The following is a 13,662-nucleotide window of genomic DNA, read 5'->3' on the forward strand; positions in this document are numbered from 1 at the left end:
TGGCCAGACTCTATACACTATAATAGCCGACATATACGCTGAACAAAAGTGTAAATCTTAAAAATCATTGAATTGTATACACAAAAAACGTTATTATTCTGAAAGTAACGAATTTTGTCCAATAGTACTGAACCCATGTCTTTCTTGTATTTTCTCTACGTGTTGTTTAGATGATGTTACCAGGTTATCATACAATTTAAAGAAAAGAATATGAATTATGACCAACGGCAATCTTGGGGGCTTAACCCCAAATTTAGGGGAATTAGTATACTAATAAGTACATTATTGATGATTTTTAGGTGGTACTTTAGATACAAGAAATTTACTTATTTTTTTTAAAATCACACAATTCTATAAATATAATCTAACATTAATTAATATTAAGCTAAGAAGTTAGACCACAACCAACAAATTTAACCAAATATAAACTCCAAGCCTGCTTATTTATATGAAAAATGAATAAGTTATAAATACTTCAAATTTGAAATTTTATACAACTTGATGTATTTTTGGTACATATTTTAAATTACTTCTCAAACTATCCAGTAAAACTCAAGTTTTTCAGTTCACTCGACAACAAAAACTCAAAAGGTTTTTTTCTCTATAGGGGAATTTGAAGTTGGTCCTACAGGGAACACTCTGTAGCAGTCTGCAGTTGCCATTACTGATGTCAATGTCAATGTCAACATTATGATATCCATATAGATAAAAACACTTTACTACAAAGTAGGAAAACAATTTAGTACATATATACATTTATGTATTATTTTCTGATTAGTTACCAAACACTCTTTATATACTTTATAAGTGCAATTTTAAATAAAAAAAATTAAAAACATAAATTTAACTAAAAAATATGATTAATTAAATATAGAATACAGTGATTACTGTATTTACAACTTTATGTTTAGCATTAATATTTTTATTTATATTGTTTAATCTTTACAAAAGTGGATCGTGACAATGAGTAAAAAACCGATATCATTTGGTAAAATAACTCTCAATTTTCAAAAAGACACTAGTGATAATGGAGCTTCATCAGGTTTTGGGACATTTGGACGACCTATTCAAGAACAGAAGGAGATCGAAGAACTGTCAGATGACTTAGAAAACCAGCATGTTCATCAAGTTATGGGTATAAAAAATTTTGGAAAAAAAGCTAAAAACTATGATATTCAAGAAATGATGGAGCGCGCAAAGAAAACTGCACAAGAAGTTGCTAAAAAAGCAATGGAATCTAAATCAAAAGATGATGATGAAGATGTTATAGGTCCTTTACCACCAAATTTAGGACAAGATGACAATAATGATGATATAGGTCCTCCTATTCCTTTAAATCTTATAGACAAAGATAAGGAAAACACAATAATAACTAAGCAAGATGGAGAAGACAGCTATGATGAGCTTAGTGATTCTGATGATGACGAATTACCTTTAGAAAAACGAATACCAAACACACATGAGGTAGATAATGTCTGTTAAAAATATATAAATATTTTAGTGCTAGTAACAATTTTTAACTGTTAGTGATATTTAACCCCTTTTGTGCACTTCAATCAGTGTTGTACCTATATGTAAAATACTCTTAATGCTTGTTCAGGTAGAAATGCATCATGGTTCTAAAGCAGTAGTAGCATTAGCTGTGGACCCATCAGGAGCAAGACTGGCCACTGGATCCATTGATTATGATGTTTCATTTTGGGATTTTGCTGGTAAGGCTTATCAAAAAATACTGTATACAAAGATACATTTAACATAGATGTAGGTTATATGCAATAGACATCCCATTTAGAATGGATGTGTCTAAGGTCCAGTATTGCCAGACTTCCTGATTTTTAAATGTAAATTACATATCCCAAATGGGAATGGCTTATTCCCGCTTTTTCGGGATAACAACTCACTCAATACACCACCGTCATGCATCAAATGGCAACAACTCTGTCAACAAAATATATACCAGGAATATGTTTAAACTAGTATCTTAGTGTAAGAAGACAAGTAAGACTCAACCATTTAACAAAAGGATAAATCTGAATAAAATATCTTATTGTTATTGAAATACATTTTCTATGGCTATTTTTGCTATCTATTGTCATGTAAAAGTAATTTGATCTTAAAGAAGATAATTTTTTTAAACTTCTGATTTTATATGTTATTTTGCTATGTCCCCTTTTTTTACTCAAAGTTTTAAAATCCTGAATTGGAGGAAAGAAAATTTGGCAATGCTGCTAAGGGCTCTCACAAGCTTACAGTTTATGTTTAGCAGATTAGTATTAGCTAAGAAATTATTTTCTAATAAGATTCAACTAAAAGCTCTTGTAGGAGTGGTTGTTATATACATGAAAATTTTATCGCTATAAAAGAAAAGAATAATGAGCAACAATAATACATTTGTGCGCCAAATTAATCACTTATAATTTACAGGCATGGATTCCTCGATGCGTTCATTCCGCACCCTACAGCCTTGTGAGAACCATCCAATTAGGGCCCTACAATACTCTGCTACTGGGGATTCCATACTGGTAGTCAGTGGCTCTGCACAAGCTAAAGTTTTAGATCGAGATGGATTTGAAGTACTTGAATGTGTTAAAGGAGATCAGTATATTACAGATATGGCAAAGTTAGTGTAATTTTGTAAAATATTTCTTGATAAGTTAAAAATCTGGATAAATAAATATGTCCTGATAGTTTTTCTGCTGTACTGTTTGTATTATATTTCATAATATATTTTTACAGAACTAAAGGACACACAGCTGCCCTAAACAGTGGGTGTTGGCATCCGCATATCCGTGAAGAATTCATGACTTGTTCTCAGGATGGCACTTTACGCCTATGGTTAACTGAAAATCCTAAACAACACAAATCTGTTATAAAACCCAGGCAACAGGGTGGCTTAAAGACCAATCCTACTGCTTGTGCATTTTCAAGAGATGGAAACACTGTTGCTTGTGGTTGCTTTGATGGCTCAATACAAATGTGGGATCATAGAAAGAACTTTGTCAACACATCTAGTGTTTTAAGAGATGCTCATCAAAAACAGACAGAAATATCCAGCATTGCATTTTCATACTTAGGATCATATCTTGCCAGCAGAGGAAATGATGACACTCTAAAACTGTGGGATTTACGAGCATTTAAAAAACCTTTAAACATATTTAGTAATCTATTCTCTAGATATGAACAAACTGATTGTAATTTCAGCCCAGATGATACAATGGTTTTTACAGGTGAATCACTTCAAAGGAACCAAGATGTTGGACAATTGTTATTCTACAATACAAAGACATTTGAAACAGTCACAAGTATTGAGGTAACCAAATCCCATGTTATCAAAGCCATTTGGCATCCAAAATTGAACCAAATTTTTATAGGCTGTGGTAATGGAGTTGTTAAATGCTATTACGATAACAAGAGGAGTTTACGTGGTGCTAAATTGTGTATAGTCAAAACTCATAGAAAAAGACAATCTGTAGAAGTTGTTAGCTCTCAACAAATTATTACACCTCATGCATTACCTTTATTCAAACAAGAGAAGTTGAGAACAAACAAGAAGAAAATGGAAAAAGAGAGACTGGATCCTGTTAAGTCTAGAAGACCAGATCTTCCCATAACTTCAGGTCAAGGTGGAAGAGTTGCAGCTTCAGGAAGTACATTAAGCTCTTTTGTAATAAGAAATTTGGGATTGAGTAAAAGAGTGAATGACGAACAAGATCCGAGGGAGGCTATTCTGAAATATGCTAAAGAAGCAGAAGAAAATCCATTCTGGGTGGCGCCTGCTTATAAAAATACGCAACCAAAAACAATTTTCGCAGATGAGGATGGACCCTCTGATGCTAAGAAACCTAAAAGTGAATAAAAGGAAAATATTATTTTGTTATTTTACTGATATCTTTTATATCTTAGTCCTTATGTTATTTTGTAATGCCAATGGTAGGCATATTTTTTTATTCTATAAATATAGTTTAAGTTCTTGCCATTATTATTTAAAAAAAAGGGTATGAATGTTAATAAACCCAATCTAATATGGATTTAAATACTGAAATTGAACTAAAACTCTCGAGTGACAATTACCCTGATACCTTGAAGAGCATAAGAAACTACTAATTTTTCTAAACATTTAATTAAGATTATACCTTATTAAAGCTATAAACTACATAAAACTATACTATTAAGCACTTGCTGCTATACTTTGCTGTAGTTCGCGTGTATCTACAAATGGATTGATTGGTGAACGGGCCGAATTCTGGAATAACAATAATAAGATTAACTGTATGGTGGATGTTAACAATTACTTCAATCATTTTAATTATTATTATAAAATCTCACCAATTTTTTAGCTCGTTCCATGATTATTGAGAATGCAAAGTGATTGAGGACCACTCCTGTTGGTAAAGCTACACCTTGAAACCTATATAGTTGCTTTACATCACTCTCTGAAGAACCTGAAAATTTTATTAAAATTAGCCATTGTTAATCTTTGTCTATAATCAGGACCAATTCTCTATTTAAAGTTTGAAATGGTAATAAAAGATCTAACCTGTAATCTTATGTATGGAACAAATTGCAAGTTTCCCAATTTGAGCAGTATTGCCTATCAACGGCCCTTTTGATATGTCCACATGTTTATCAACTTTGTATAATGTTACTTTGCCTGAAACAACATATTAAAAAGCCAAGTCTGTTAATTTAAAAATGAAATGAGAGAACTTAATATACTAGTCCTGAAACATTTGCTTCTATACTTTTGCAATAATAAGGATAATTAGAATCTATAAATGTTTTATACTACAACTAAACTCACCATTAGCCCTAGCAATACTAGGTATTTGACTGCTTTTATGTTCATTGTCTACAAACATTTCCATAGCCAACTGTTCCGATACATCTAATCGCTCTATTGGCAAACCCTTTCTGCTCAGCATTACATATTCCGCACTCAAAGTATGAAGCTCTTGTTGAGTTGGTTTCCAGTCAGGGAGTGATGGTAAGTCTATATCATAGATGAATGAACCACTGCGGACTGAAATAGTCATGTGAAAAGGGTTATATTCTCCAAAAAGAATGTTACACATATTGTCATGTCACATTTATTTAAGAGGGCATATTAAGTTATATTTTTTAAAGGTATACAATAAGGTACTGGTAGAAACATTATAATGTATTTACTGTCAGGTCCAGGAAAGCTGTGCAATTTAACAGGTACATTATCTTTGAATGCTGCTGTCACACATGCACCAAGAACTAGTGAACAACTTCGCCAGAAAGCTTTGTTAACTTGCTGCGGCTCAGACACATTAAAGTTTTGCAACTGAAAATTAAAGGTAACACTTAAATTAGATTGCTGAAGAGACACAAGAACATCTATTTGAGAAAACTTTCAACAGAAATTAGAATATAAGTATTAAGTTATATTATTCATAAAACGAGCATTTTGGAATTTATCAACTGAATTAATTACAGCTATACTCAGAATTATCCATTAAGTTTTAATGATTATTAACCCACAACTCATTTAGATAAGTTTACCATAGATTTTTTTAGAATTTATAAAACAGTGGTTACAGTATCAGGCATTAAATATCAGTCTGTGTTACAACTTGATGTAGGACATGGATGAGTCTGAGTATGACTGTTAGTAGGATATACTTATGTAACAACAACAAAAAGGGAATCACTTCTAAACTGCAGCTTTCAGTAAGAGGCTTGTGCATATCCCAATACACAGTTCCATCAAGAAGAGCTAAGGCACTGGTATCAGCATGCCACTCACTTAGATCTGAAATATTTTATTAAATTTTCTATAACTATACTTATTAGGCTTGACAATTTCTAAATCAGATATATTACAATTGTACGAACAAGACAGTTATCATATATATATATATATATATTATTAGGTATCACAAAGCTGATTTTGAAGATACTAAGGCATAAAATTAGAACAATATTAAAACTCACGTTTAGCGCAATCGTATGGTGTCGATATATCTTTGTTCATAATCAAAGTGCAGTCTTTAGGTATCCCTTTATAATTTATTTCTATCTTTTCTATTCTTCCCACATTTTCTATTTGCCGTTTTTTTTCTAGCATGAACAAATGGTGTCTACGGTCTATTGCGTCTTGTGAACTTAGGAATCCTAAAATAATATAGTTAATGTACGAAGAAAATCATCGATAGGCAAAATAATGATGTGAAAACTTACTCTTCGATAAGGTAGTCGTAATATTCTGATTATAATTATACGATTTGAATAAACACTGGATATTTCGCTTCATTCTGGAAAAAAATACAATTCTAATTACTGTTCATTTAATTCCTCTAACGAATCCCAAAAAAAATTAGGCGTGTTTTAGGTTATATTATTATTTTGTAATAGTCACAGACTCATCACTTAAGTCTTAAATGTAAATCTCGTATATAATGCTCTGTGGACTAACTATATTTTTCAAAATTACGGTGACAGATTATTAAGTATGAGAAGTATCGTCATCGTCGTAGACGCCAGACGTTTTAATAATTGTCTGCATAACGTTAGGGAGTAAACGGGTATAGTGAGTGCAGCAGAGTTTAGCATCTGGCACAAGATAAGAGTTAAGACAAGCTTCATGAGACTGATGCCCAACCTCCAGGAATTTTTTACTTGAAACTGGCATAAAGTAAAAACTATTGCCATAATTAAAAAAAAGCCCCAGGAAATAAGTTATCAAAAACAAACTATTAAAAATTAATGTATGGATATAAATTTTTGCATAAAATATATTCTGAGAGTTTTTACAATATACAGTTATAACAATAAAAACTAATACTCGCTTTAATTTTTTATTTTATCTTAATCTCAACCAACCATAGTCCTCTTTCTGCCCCTTGCTCGAACTTCTTCAAATTTATTTATAACTTCCTTAATATTATAAGATTTATTCATTGTTTTTATGTTTTGATAACATTCTAAAATTCTAGGAAACAAATCTGGACAGTCATTATGTGTGCTTATAATAGCTCTTTCTAACACATATAAATCTACACCCATATCCTCTGCATTAGATGCCGTATGAGACAAGCCAAAATCAATCATTACTAATTCTATGTTATCCTGTTCCAAATATTTTACATCTTTGGAGGCAGGATTTTTGTCAATAAGTAAGATATTGGAGGTAGTCAAATCACCGTGAATAATACTGTTTTCATGCAATTTTCGCACTGTCTCCCCAATTTTTTGGCAAAGCATATTAAAGTTAGCTGAACCATCACCCGTTTCAAGCTTTTTAGTGTTTATGATAAAATCTTTTGCTGTAATGCTATTTTCAAAATGCTGCATATATATACGTCTTCGTTCAAAATCAACTAAATATAAGGTTGGAGTTTTAACACCAATTGTCTTACAGCGAACAATTGATCGGGCTTCATTCTTTATTCTCTCTTTTGTTATGGTCTGATCTAAATCTGGATGTCGATAATTCTTTTGAAACCGTTCCTTAATAAGCGTTGGTTTTCCCAAATAGTTGCACACTAACAACTTAGCTTCTGCACCTTGTTTTAATAACTTGAATTCTTCACACATATTGACATAACCCTAAAACAGGAATTTGCTTACAGTAAACTAACGTTATAGCATATTTTTATTAAATGACACATCGGTACTTTTAGATTATAATTAATATTTACCTTTTAATGAGTTACATATGTTAATTTTTATGTCGGTGAAAATAATTAAAAATATGTTTATTTACACATATATTATTTACTTACACATACTGATCTGTCACTATCAAATATGACAGTTGACAGTAATTCTTTGATATGTCAAAGAGTCATTGTTGATTGCATAGACTGAGGATGTTAAGGAGATATGAGGAAGTCTATCGTTATGTTCTTAACACAGCATCAAATAAGAATATAATAATAGCTTAGAATAAGATACCTAGAAAGTATACCTAAATTTGAAAAAAAAGCATAGTTAAAGTCTGTTATATTAAGGAACACAGTTGTACCAACCACTAAAAACTAAACAAAAAAACCCGCGAAACGTTAACCTTTCCCGCGTACAATAATTTCATAAATGGGACACTAAAATGATAATTGTCCACATAAAAATTTAAAAATAAAGTTAATATTGAAATCTTAAATAGGAAGGTTAATTTTGATAAAAATAAGTATCTTTTTGGAGACAAAAAGAACGTATGAAAATTGAGTTAAAAATTGTCAAACAACATGTAACTAAATATTAGTTTTATTATCCCTTAAAGTTAAATGAAAGTAAAATAATCTAATCTGGCGATTAGATAATATCCGAAAGGCTTAATATGTATTAGTGCATCGGGTATTCGTGGAACCCGTGTGTAGTTCGCTGCCTTTGTTGGAAGGGAGGCTGTGCGGGCGGCATTTTGTTTAGTACACTTGTGTCGGTTGGTTGTTAGCTTCTGTTCACTTGTACAAAACGAATTCATGGATGTGAATTATTCAATCTAGTGGAATTTTAACGATTGAGCGACGGCGCGCAGTGTTTTCTAAATTTTTTACTATACATATCTTCGAGTTTTTAAGTGTAAAATTTTAGGTGATAATTGTTAAAATGTCCGTAGAAGGATTGGAATACGAGAACATCGTACAAAACGGACCCAAAAAAGTAAGTAAATAAAATATTCTCATATTTTACTATGTCGTACTTATTATTATTAAATTAGTATTATAAAGCATAAAAGCGCCACGTAATTTTTTAATACATTTAAAAATATGTTATTATATATATTATTACATTTTTATGACTATTAAAATTAATATTCAATTACATAGCTATAATTATGTAATGAATAAACTTAAGTAATTGTTCATTTTTAATTATCTAAATTTAATAAATATCTGTCGCCCCATTCTACAACGGAAAATAGTTGAGGAGTAATAATAATAAATAATAGATTTAAAAGCGTATTATGTCTTAGTCATGGTGCACGCCTAAGCTATTCAGACGTAAGGGGGGTGAAGTGGGCTATACGTCTGGGTGCAGTAGGTATATGCACCAGCCCAATACGATAATGTGATTTCTGTCTACGTTTTGTTTTGAACACTGAAAGCTTTTTGTTAGAGGGGTTAATGACGTACGCTTTGACAAAGAATTCTTTAGGATTATTTTTGGAATAATCATCCTATGAGTAATGTGTTTTTCACGACCATCATATAGTGTACAAAATTCCTGTTAACAAATATTACGATTACTTTTTTTCTATTTATTCCAAATAGATTTATTTTATTATGACAATTTTACTATTTTTATTTCTTTATTTAATTACCTTTTTTGTATGTTATCGTAAATATGCTAAATTAAATTTAACACTTACAAGGTTCATGATAGAGCAAGATAGCTAGTAATTTGTGATTCCTAGGGAATTTGGTACCAATTGGAAATAGTGAGCCCCTAGTGAGGTGCCCAAATGTAAGTACATACCTTCAATTCTTGATCTATAACCGTCGCTAAAAGATCACAGGGACCTAAAATCTCTATTAACCTTTATTCGAAGTTTTCTCAATTAGCATTTTTTAAACTACATAATTATGGTTCATCCCTAACTGTTGAGTCATTAACATTATTTCACCTACCCGCGAATCCGTCTATGTTAAACTAAGAAAACATAATCTGTCAAATTACCAATATTATTGTGACAGCGAAATGAATCCTTATTTTTTTTTATGAATCCAAGAAAAATATTCAATGTGGATAAATAACTTTCGCGTTCCGACTCAGTCACCGTAGAAACGGTAAAATAAAATGTTTTATAACGATTCTGTTATATAATGTTGAATTTCAGTAACTTTTGGCGAAAGTAACCACCGAAGCATATGGCGTTACAGATCTTGATTATTCATCTCGTATTTATTCGTTGCCACAATCGTTCCCATTCAACGAAAATATTTTGGTTAATTGTGTTTTGGTTTTTTTATCTCACGTTAACAATATTTATATATTTTATTAAACTCAAGTTCTTCTTTGTAGTCTTCATTACTGAAGGTCTTGCCTGTTTGACTGCCCCAACCGACACGTCGACTTACTGTCTCCACACCACTTTATCCTCAGCTTGTCATGGCATTAGGGATATTGAGACCCATAATGGTCCAAATTTGTTCAGACCCCGACTTCTCCTGCCATCACTCCTCCCTACCATTAGCAGTTCGACGAGACTTTTCGGTTCTCTCAAGGCAATATGGGCAAAGTAGCCTAGCACTCGTTAGTAAATGATAGTAACACATATACATGTTGACTGTTGTTGAGGAGTTGACAGTCTTGTTGTCTTCAGTTGGTTTAGAATGGACGTATTGGTTATTTTTTTCAGTACATTGTATTCGCAACATTGTCATTCTAAAAACGTAAAAAACAATCATGAATTTTGATTTTTCATACGTGACTAGGCGCGAAGAACCGCGCCGTACGTTAAAGTTGCCTTTAGCTGTATACCGGTAACGCGGTATCTATCTGCTAATACTACTAAAATTTCAGTTAAATTTAAAAAAAAATGAACAATTTTTGTAAAATTAATAATATCCTAAACTAGCAACTCGCGTTATAGATAATTAATTGAGTCAAACATCCCACCATTAAACGAAAGCTTGGGAACTTAAATTAAACAGTTAACCAAAGCTAGAACGGTATGAAAGACAATAGGCGATCAAGATATCAACATCCGTTACTCTCATTTTACGATATATTCAAATAGACTTCGCTGGCTTAAAACGTATAATTTAATAAATAATATAATAATATATGTTCGATTCATACCAATATTTGATATTATAACTTATATTAAACAAATGATTATGTATGCAATAAGCGAGGAAATTCTGCCAGCGTTGAAGGAATACTGCAACAGGGACCAAACTTTTTAAATTTGTTTTTATTTATTTATAATTTTTTTAGGTTACGAAAATTCTAAATACTGTATATTTGATTGTAATAAAGATTAAATGATGTTTCTAATAACATAAGGATATTTTTTAGACACTACACAATATTATATATATATATATATATATATATATATATTATAGATAATAAACAGGCAAACGTTATCCAGCTTAATCTACGCATAAGCCTTCGTTTAGTAAAGATGTCATCTTTTAAAGACAGAAAAGAAAAAAAAATCCCCTTTGAGATCATTAATCCTAAGGTCACTGTACCGATAGCGTTTATTAGCTATGTCTATTTTTTACTCGTCTAGATTAAGGTAACACCAAACAATTACTTAATTGTAATATTGTATTGTCGCCCACTACAGTTTTTGTAACATTCCTTATAGTGTGTGGAACCGTTGACGCCTTGCAATTTTTTTTAACGGCCGTAATCAATTCGTATTGATGACTTTCCGACAGGCTAAAGGACAGATTTAGAGGAAAAAATAAGCGCAAACCATGACTCCTGAATGTTTGAATCCAAAAAAAAAATGACGTACGGGCTTTTCTGTTACCATGGAAACGAAGTCACGTACTAGCAAGTGAAAAATGACCTTGACAAACCATACATTACCAACTTACCCTAAGTTTGAAATATCACATTGTCCCATAATTCGTGCAAACCTGTCCTACTTGACCCGCTTCTCCCAATAAGGACAAGAAGGTCTCTTACGCAACACTGCAATACAAGATTATATGACATTTTATTTGACCACGTCTCCGGCCCAGTTTTTATTGATATCGTCTAATTTATATTAACGCATATAACAGTGCATTGAACACATTCTAATTTATACCTAAACCTAATTTTACAATAAAAAATTGTATAAACATGAGTTAAAAGCTTTATGGAGCAAAAGTTTAAGAATAACAATTAACACGTCTGGTACGTGGTCACGTCTGCGAAAATGAGTTAAGTTTTTTAAAAATTTACGGGAAGTCAACATGTGTGTCGAACACAATGCCAGATCTATGTATAATCTACCAGGATCTACTTGATTAAAAGAAATCAAGTTCCTGGAATCAGTGAATAGCTAGGTTTCACATTCATCGGGATCCGTAGACATGTACTGTCTCCATAAGGAATTACTTCCTCAACTTAGTAGTTCATTCTTGCCAGAATTATCGTAGTCGGCCCTGGCAATCGGCCTACGTTTCAACGCCCACGTCGCGTAACTTTTGCTGATTAGTTCATACACATAACATAAAATACCAATTTTCAATTTTAATTCGGCTTCTAAAAAGTCACGTGGTAGTCAACAATATTAAGACTGAAAGTGCTGAGTAAGAACTAAAATTGTGCTATCTGGATTATTGCCAGATGTGAATATTTTTAATCCTTAAGGATTGAGTCAGACGGAAACTGTATATTTCGCAAGTCATGTTGAGATTTCACTCTCTCCGGCGGAAGGTGCATTCTTTTATTTGTACCGTTCTAATTTTTTAAATATTTATAAAAGCCATAAGCCACAAAGCTGTATTGGGCTGCAACATTTTTTTTTGTCACAATAGATACTAGACTAGGTATTTTGCTATCATCAACATTGGCATAGCGCACGACTCATTTTAACTGTTCTTTTTTCAAAGCATTATTCACAAGAATGACAAAAGGATTTTTTGTGTCCTGTGTTGGTATTTTCCCGCGCATTTGATTTTCTGTTTTGTCTGTGAAATGTATGCTAGTATTTCAATGGTGCTTTCATACTGCTAAAAAGTAAAATTAAAAATGAAAATGGACGTTATCTGAAGTAAAATTGCATTGTATTTTTAAACGCTTTTAATCCTCAGAGGATTTCGCCATTCCTTTTTAAACGCGGAATTTTCATGGTCTCGTAGATATCAGATAGACGTCAATTGTCAACTACCACATAACAAATAACAACTTAAAGGTTGTTTGGAAACCGTTATCATAATAATGTAAGTAAATATGTGGTAAGTACTTTATTGGTTTAAAAATAAAATACATTTCATTACTATATAGTAAGAAAGTGCTACCAGCAGTAGGATTTAGGGGATGCTCTGTCCAGTGTCAGTGATCAATATTATTTTTATAGAAGATGATTTGTTTATATTAATTCAATTATTTAGTTATATATCTAATATGTTTCTTTTAATTTATAAATGTTGTGAAAATGATCTATGTTCTTTCGTGTTTTTTTTTCAATTTACTGCAAATAAGAATTTTATTTTGTGGATATGAATACTAGGTGACATTTAGCCGTTACCTGTCCCACTCCTTGACTGAAGTATCCTCTCGTTTGACTCAGCTAAGGGAGACTTAATCCTAGCCCTTTGTGCATACACTCTGCTTACTTATTTTAAGAATGGCGTAAGGGGACAAAGGATGTATGATTTATTTACTTACGTTTTGAACTGAATACATAAAACAAAAGCCGGTTCAGAACTTTATAAATAACGCGTTTGCAAGATTAAAAAGAGATTTTATCTGTGACGTTTTACATACTAGGTATAGTCATGGGTTGACGCTATAACGTTGGGATATTATTTGTATATACTTGCTAACTACGCTGATTTCGCGACACAAATTTTGTCTTGGCTTTCCAAAAGAGAAATCAAATTTTTAAATAATTTTAAATTAATTTAAATATAATTTACTGTTTTTTGGAGTAAAGACAAAACACCAGTGTTAGTTGATTTAATTGCTTCCGCATACATCCATCCAGATTTGGCCCCCAGCGACTTTTTCCTATTCTCAGGCCTCAAG

General features: G+C 31.8%; 4 protein-coding genes across 7 annotated transcripts in view; 2 read left to right on the forward strand and 2 right to left on the reverse strand.

Moving 5' to 3' along the window:
- Nucleotides 1-766: 766 nt before the first annotated feature.
- Nucleotides 767-3,974, forward strand: LOC123707529 (gastrulation defective protein 1 homolog). The gene is made up of 4 exons (XM_045657638.1): nucleotides 767-1,464; nucleotides 1,601-1,712; nucleotides 2,425-2,620; nucleotides 2,737-3,974. Exons 1-4 carry the CDS (start codon nucleotides 964-966, stop codon nucleotides 3,854-3,856), a joined length of 1,929 nt encoding a protein of 642 aa, XP_045513594.1. The 5' UTR covers nucleotides 767-963; the 3' UTR covers nucleotides 3,857-3,974.
- A 127-nt stretch (nucleotides 3,975-4,101) lies between these two features.
- On the reverse strand, nucleotides 4,102-6,381 carry LOC123707530 (39S ribosomal protein L39, mitochondrial). 2 transcript variants are annotated; one of them, XM_045657640.1, is made up of 8 exons: nucleotides 6,205-6,381; nucleotides 5,959-6,138; nucleotides 5,676-5,776; nucleotides 5,167-5,308; nucleotides 4,802-5,020; nucleotides 4,538-4,651; nucleotides 4,327-4,442; nucleotides 4,102-4,243 (listed from the first exon to the last, which is right to left on the reverse strand). In XM_045657640.1, the coding sequence occupies exons 1-8, from the start codon at nucleotides 6,275-6,277 to the stop codon at nucleotides 4,169-4,171; spliced, it is 1,020 nt and encodes a 339-aa protein (XP_045513596.1). In that variant the 5' UTR covers nucleotides 6,278-6,381; the 3' UTR covers nucleotides 4,102-4,168. The 2 variants fall into 2 exon arrangements, with proteins under 2 accessions (XP_045513596.1, XP_045513597.1); XM_045657641.1 differs by having other exon boundaries at nucleotides 5,959-6,128; nucleotides 6,205-6,341.
- Nucleotides 6,382-6,807: 426 nt separating this feature from the next.
- On the reverse strand, nucleotides 6,808-7,726 carry LOC123707531 (EKC/KEOPS complex subunit TP53RK). Of its 2 annotated transcripts, none has more exons than XM_045657642.1 (2): nucleotides 7,665-7,726; nucleotides 6,808-7,572 (listed from the first exon to the last, which is right to left on the reverse strand). In XM_045657642.1, the coding sequence occupies exon 2, from the start codon at nucleotides 7,558-7,560 to the stop codon at nucleotides 6,838-6,840; it is 723 nt and encodes a 240-aa protein (XP_045513598.1). In that variant the 5' UTR covers nucleotides 7,561-7,572; nucleotides 7,665-7,726; the 3' UTR covers nucleotides 6,808-6,837. The 2 variants fall into 2 exon arrangements, with proteins under 2 accessions (XP_045513598.1, XP_045513599.1); XM_045657643.1 differs by having other exon boundaries at nucleotides 6,808-7,588; nucleotides 7,665-7,702.
- Nucleotides 7,727-8,343: 617 nt separating this feature from the next.
- LOC123707337 (coactosin-like protein) overlaps nucleotides 8,344-13,662 on the forward strand; it is a 17,996-nt gene continuing 12,677 nt past the window's right edge. Inside the window, exon 1 of one of the 2 annotated variants that reach the window (XM_045657326.1) lies at nucleotides 8,344-8,625. In XM_045657326.1, the coding sequence (XP_045513282.1) occupies nucleotides 8,572-8,625 (54 nt within the window). In that variant the 5' untranslated portion in view covers nucleotides 8,344-8,571. Of the gene's footprint in view, nucleotides 8,630-13,662 lie in introns of both variants that reach the window. The other variant, XM_045657327.1, reaches the window with a different exon arrangement.

Source organism: Pieris brassicae, chromosome 3 (assembly GCF_905147105.1).
Source record: "Pieris brassicae chromosome 3, ilPieBrab1.1, whole genome shotgun sequence".
NCBI lineage: Eukaryota > Metazoa > Arthropoda > Insecta > Lepidoptera > Pieridae > Pieris > Pieris brassicae.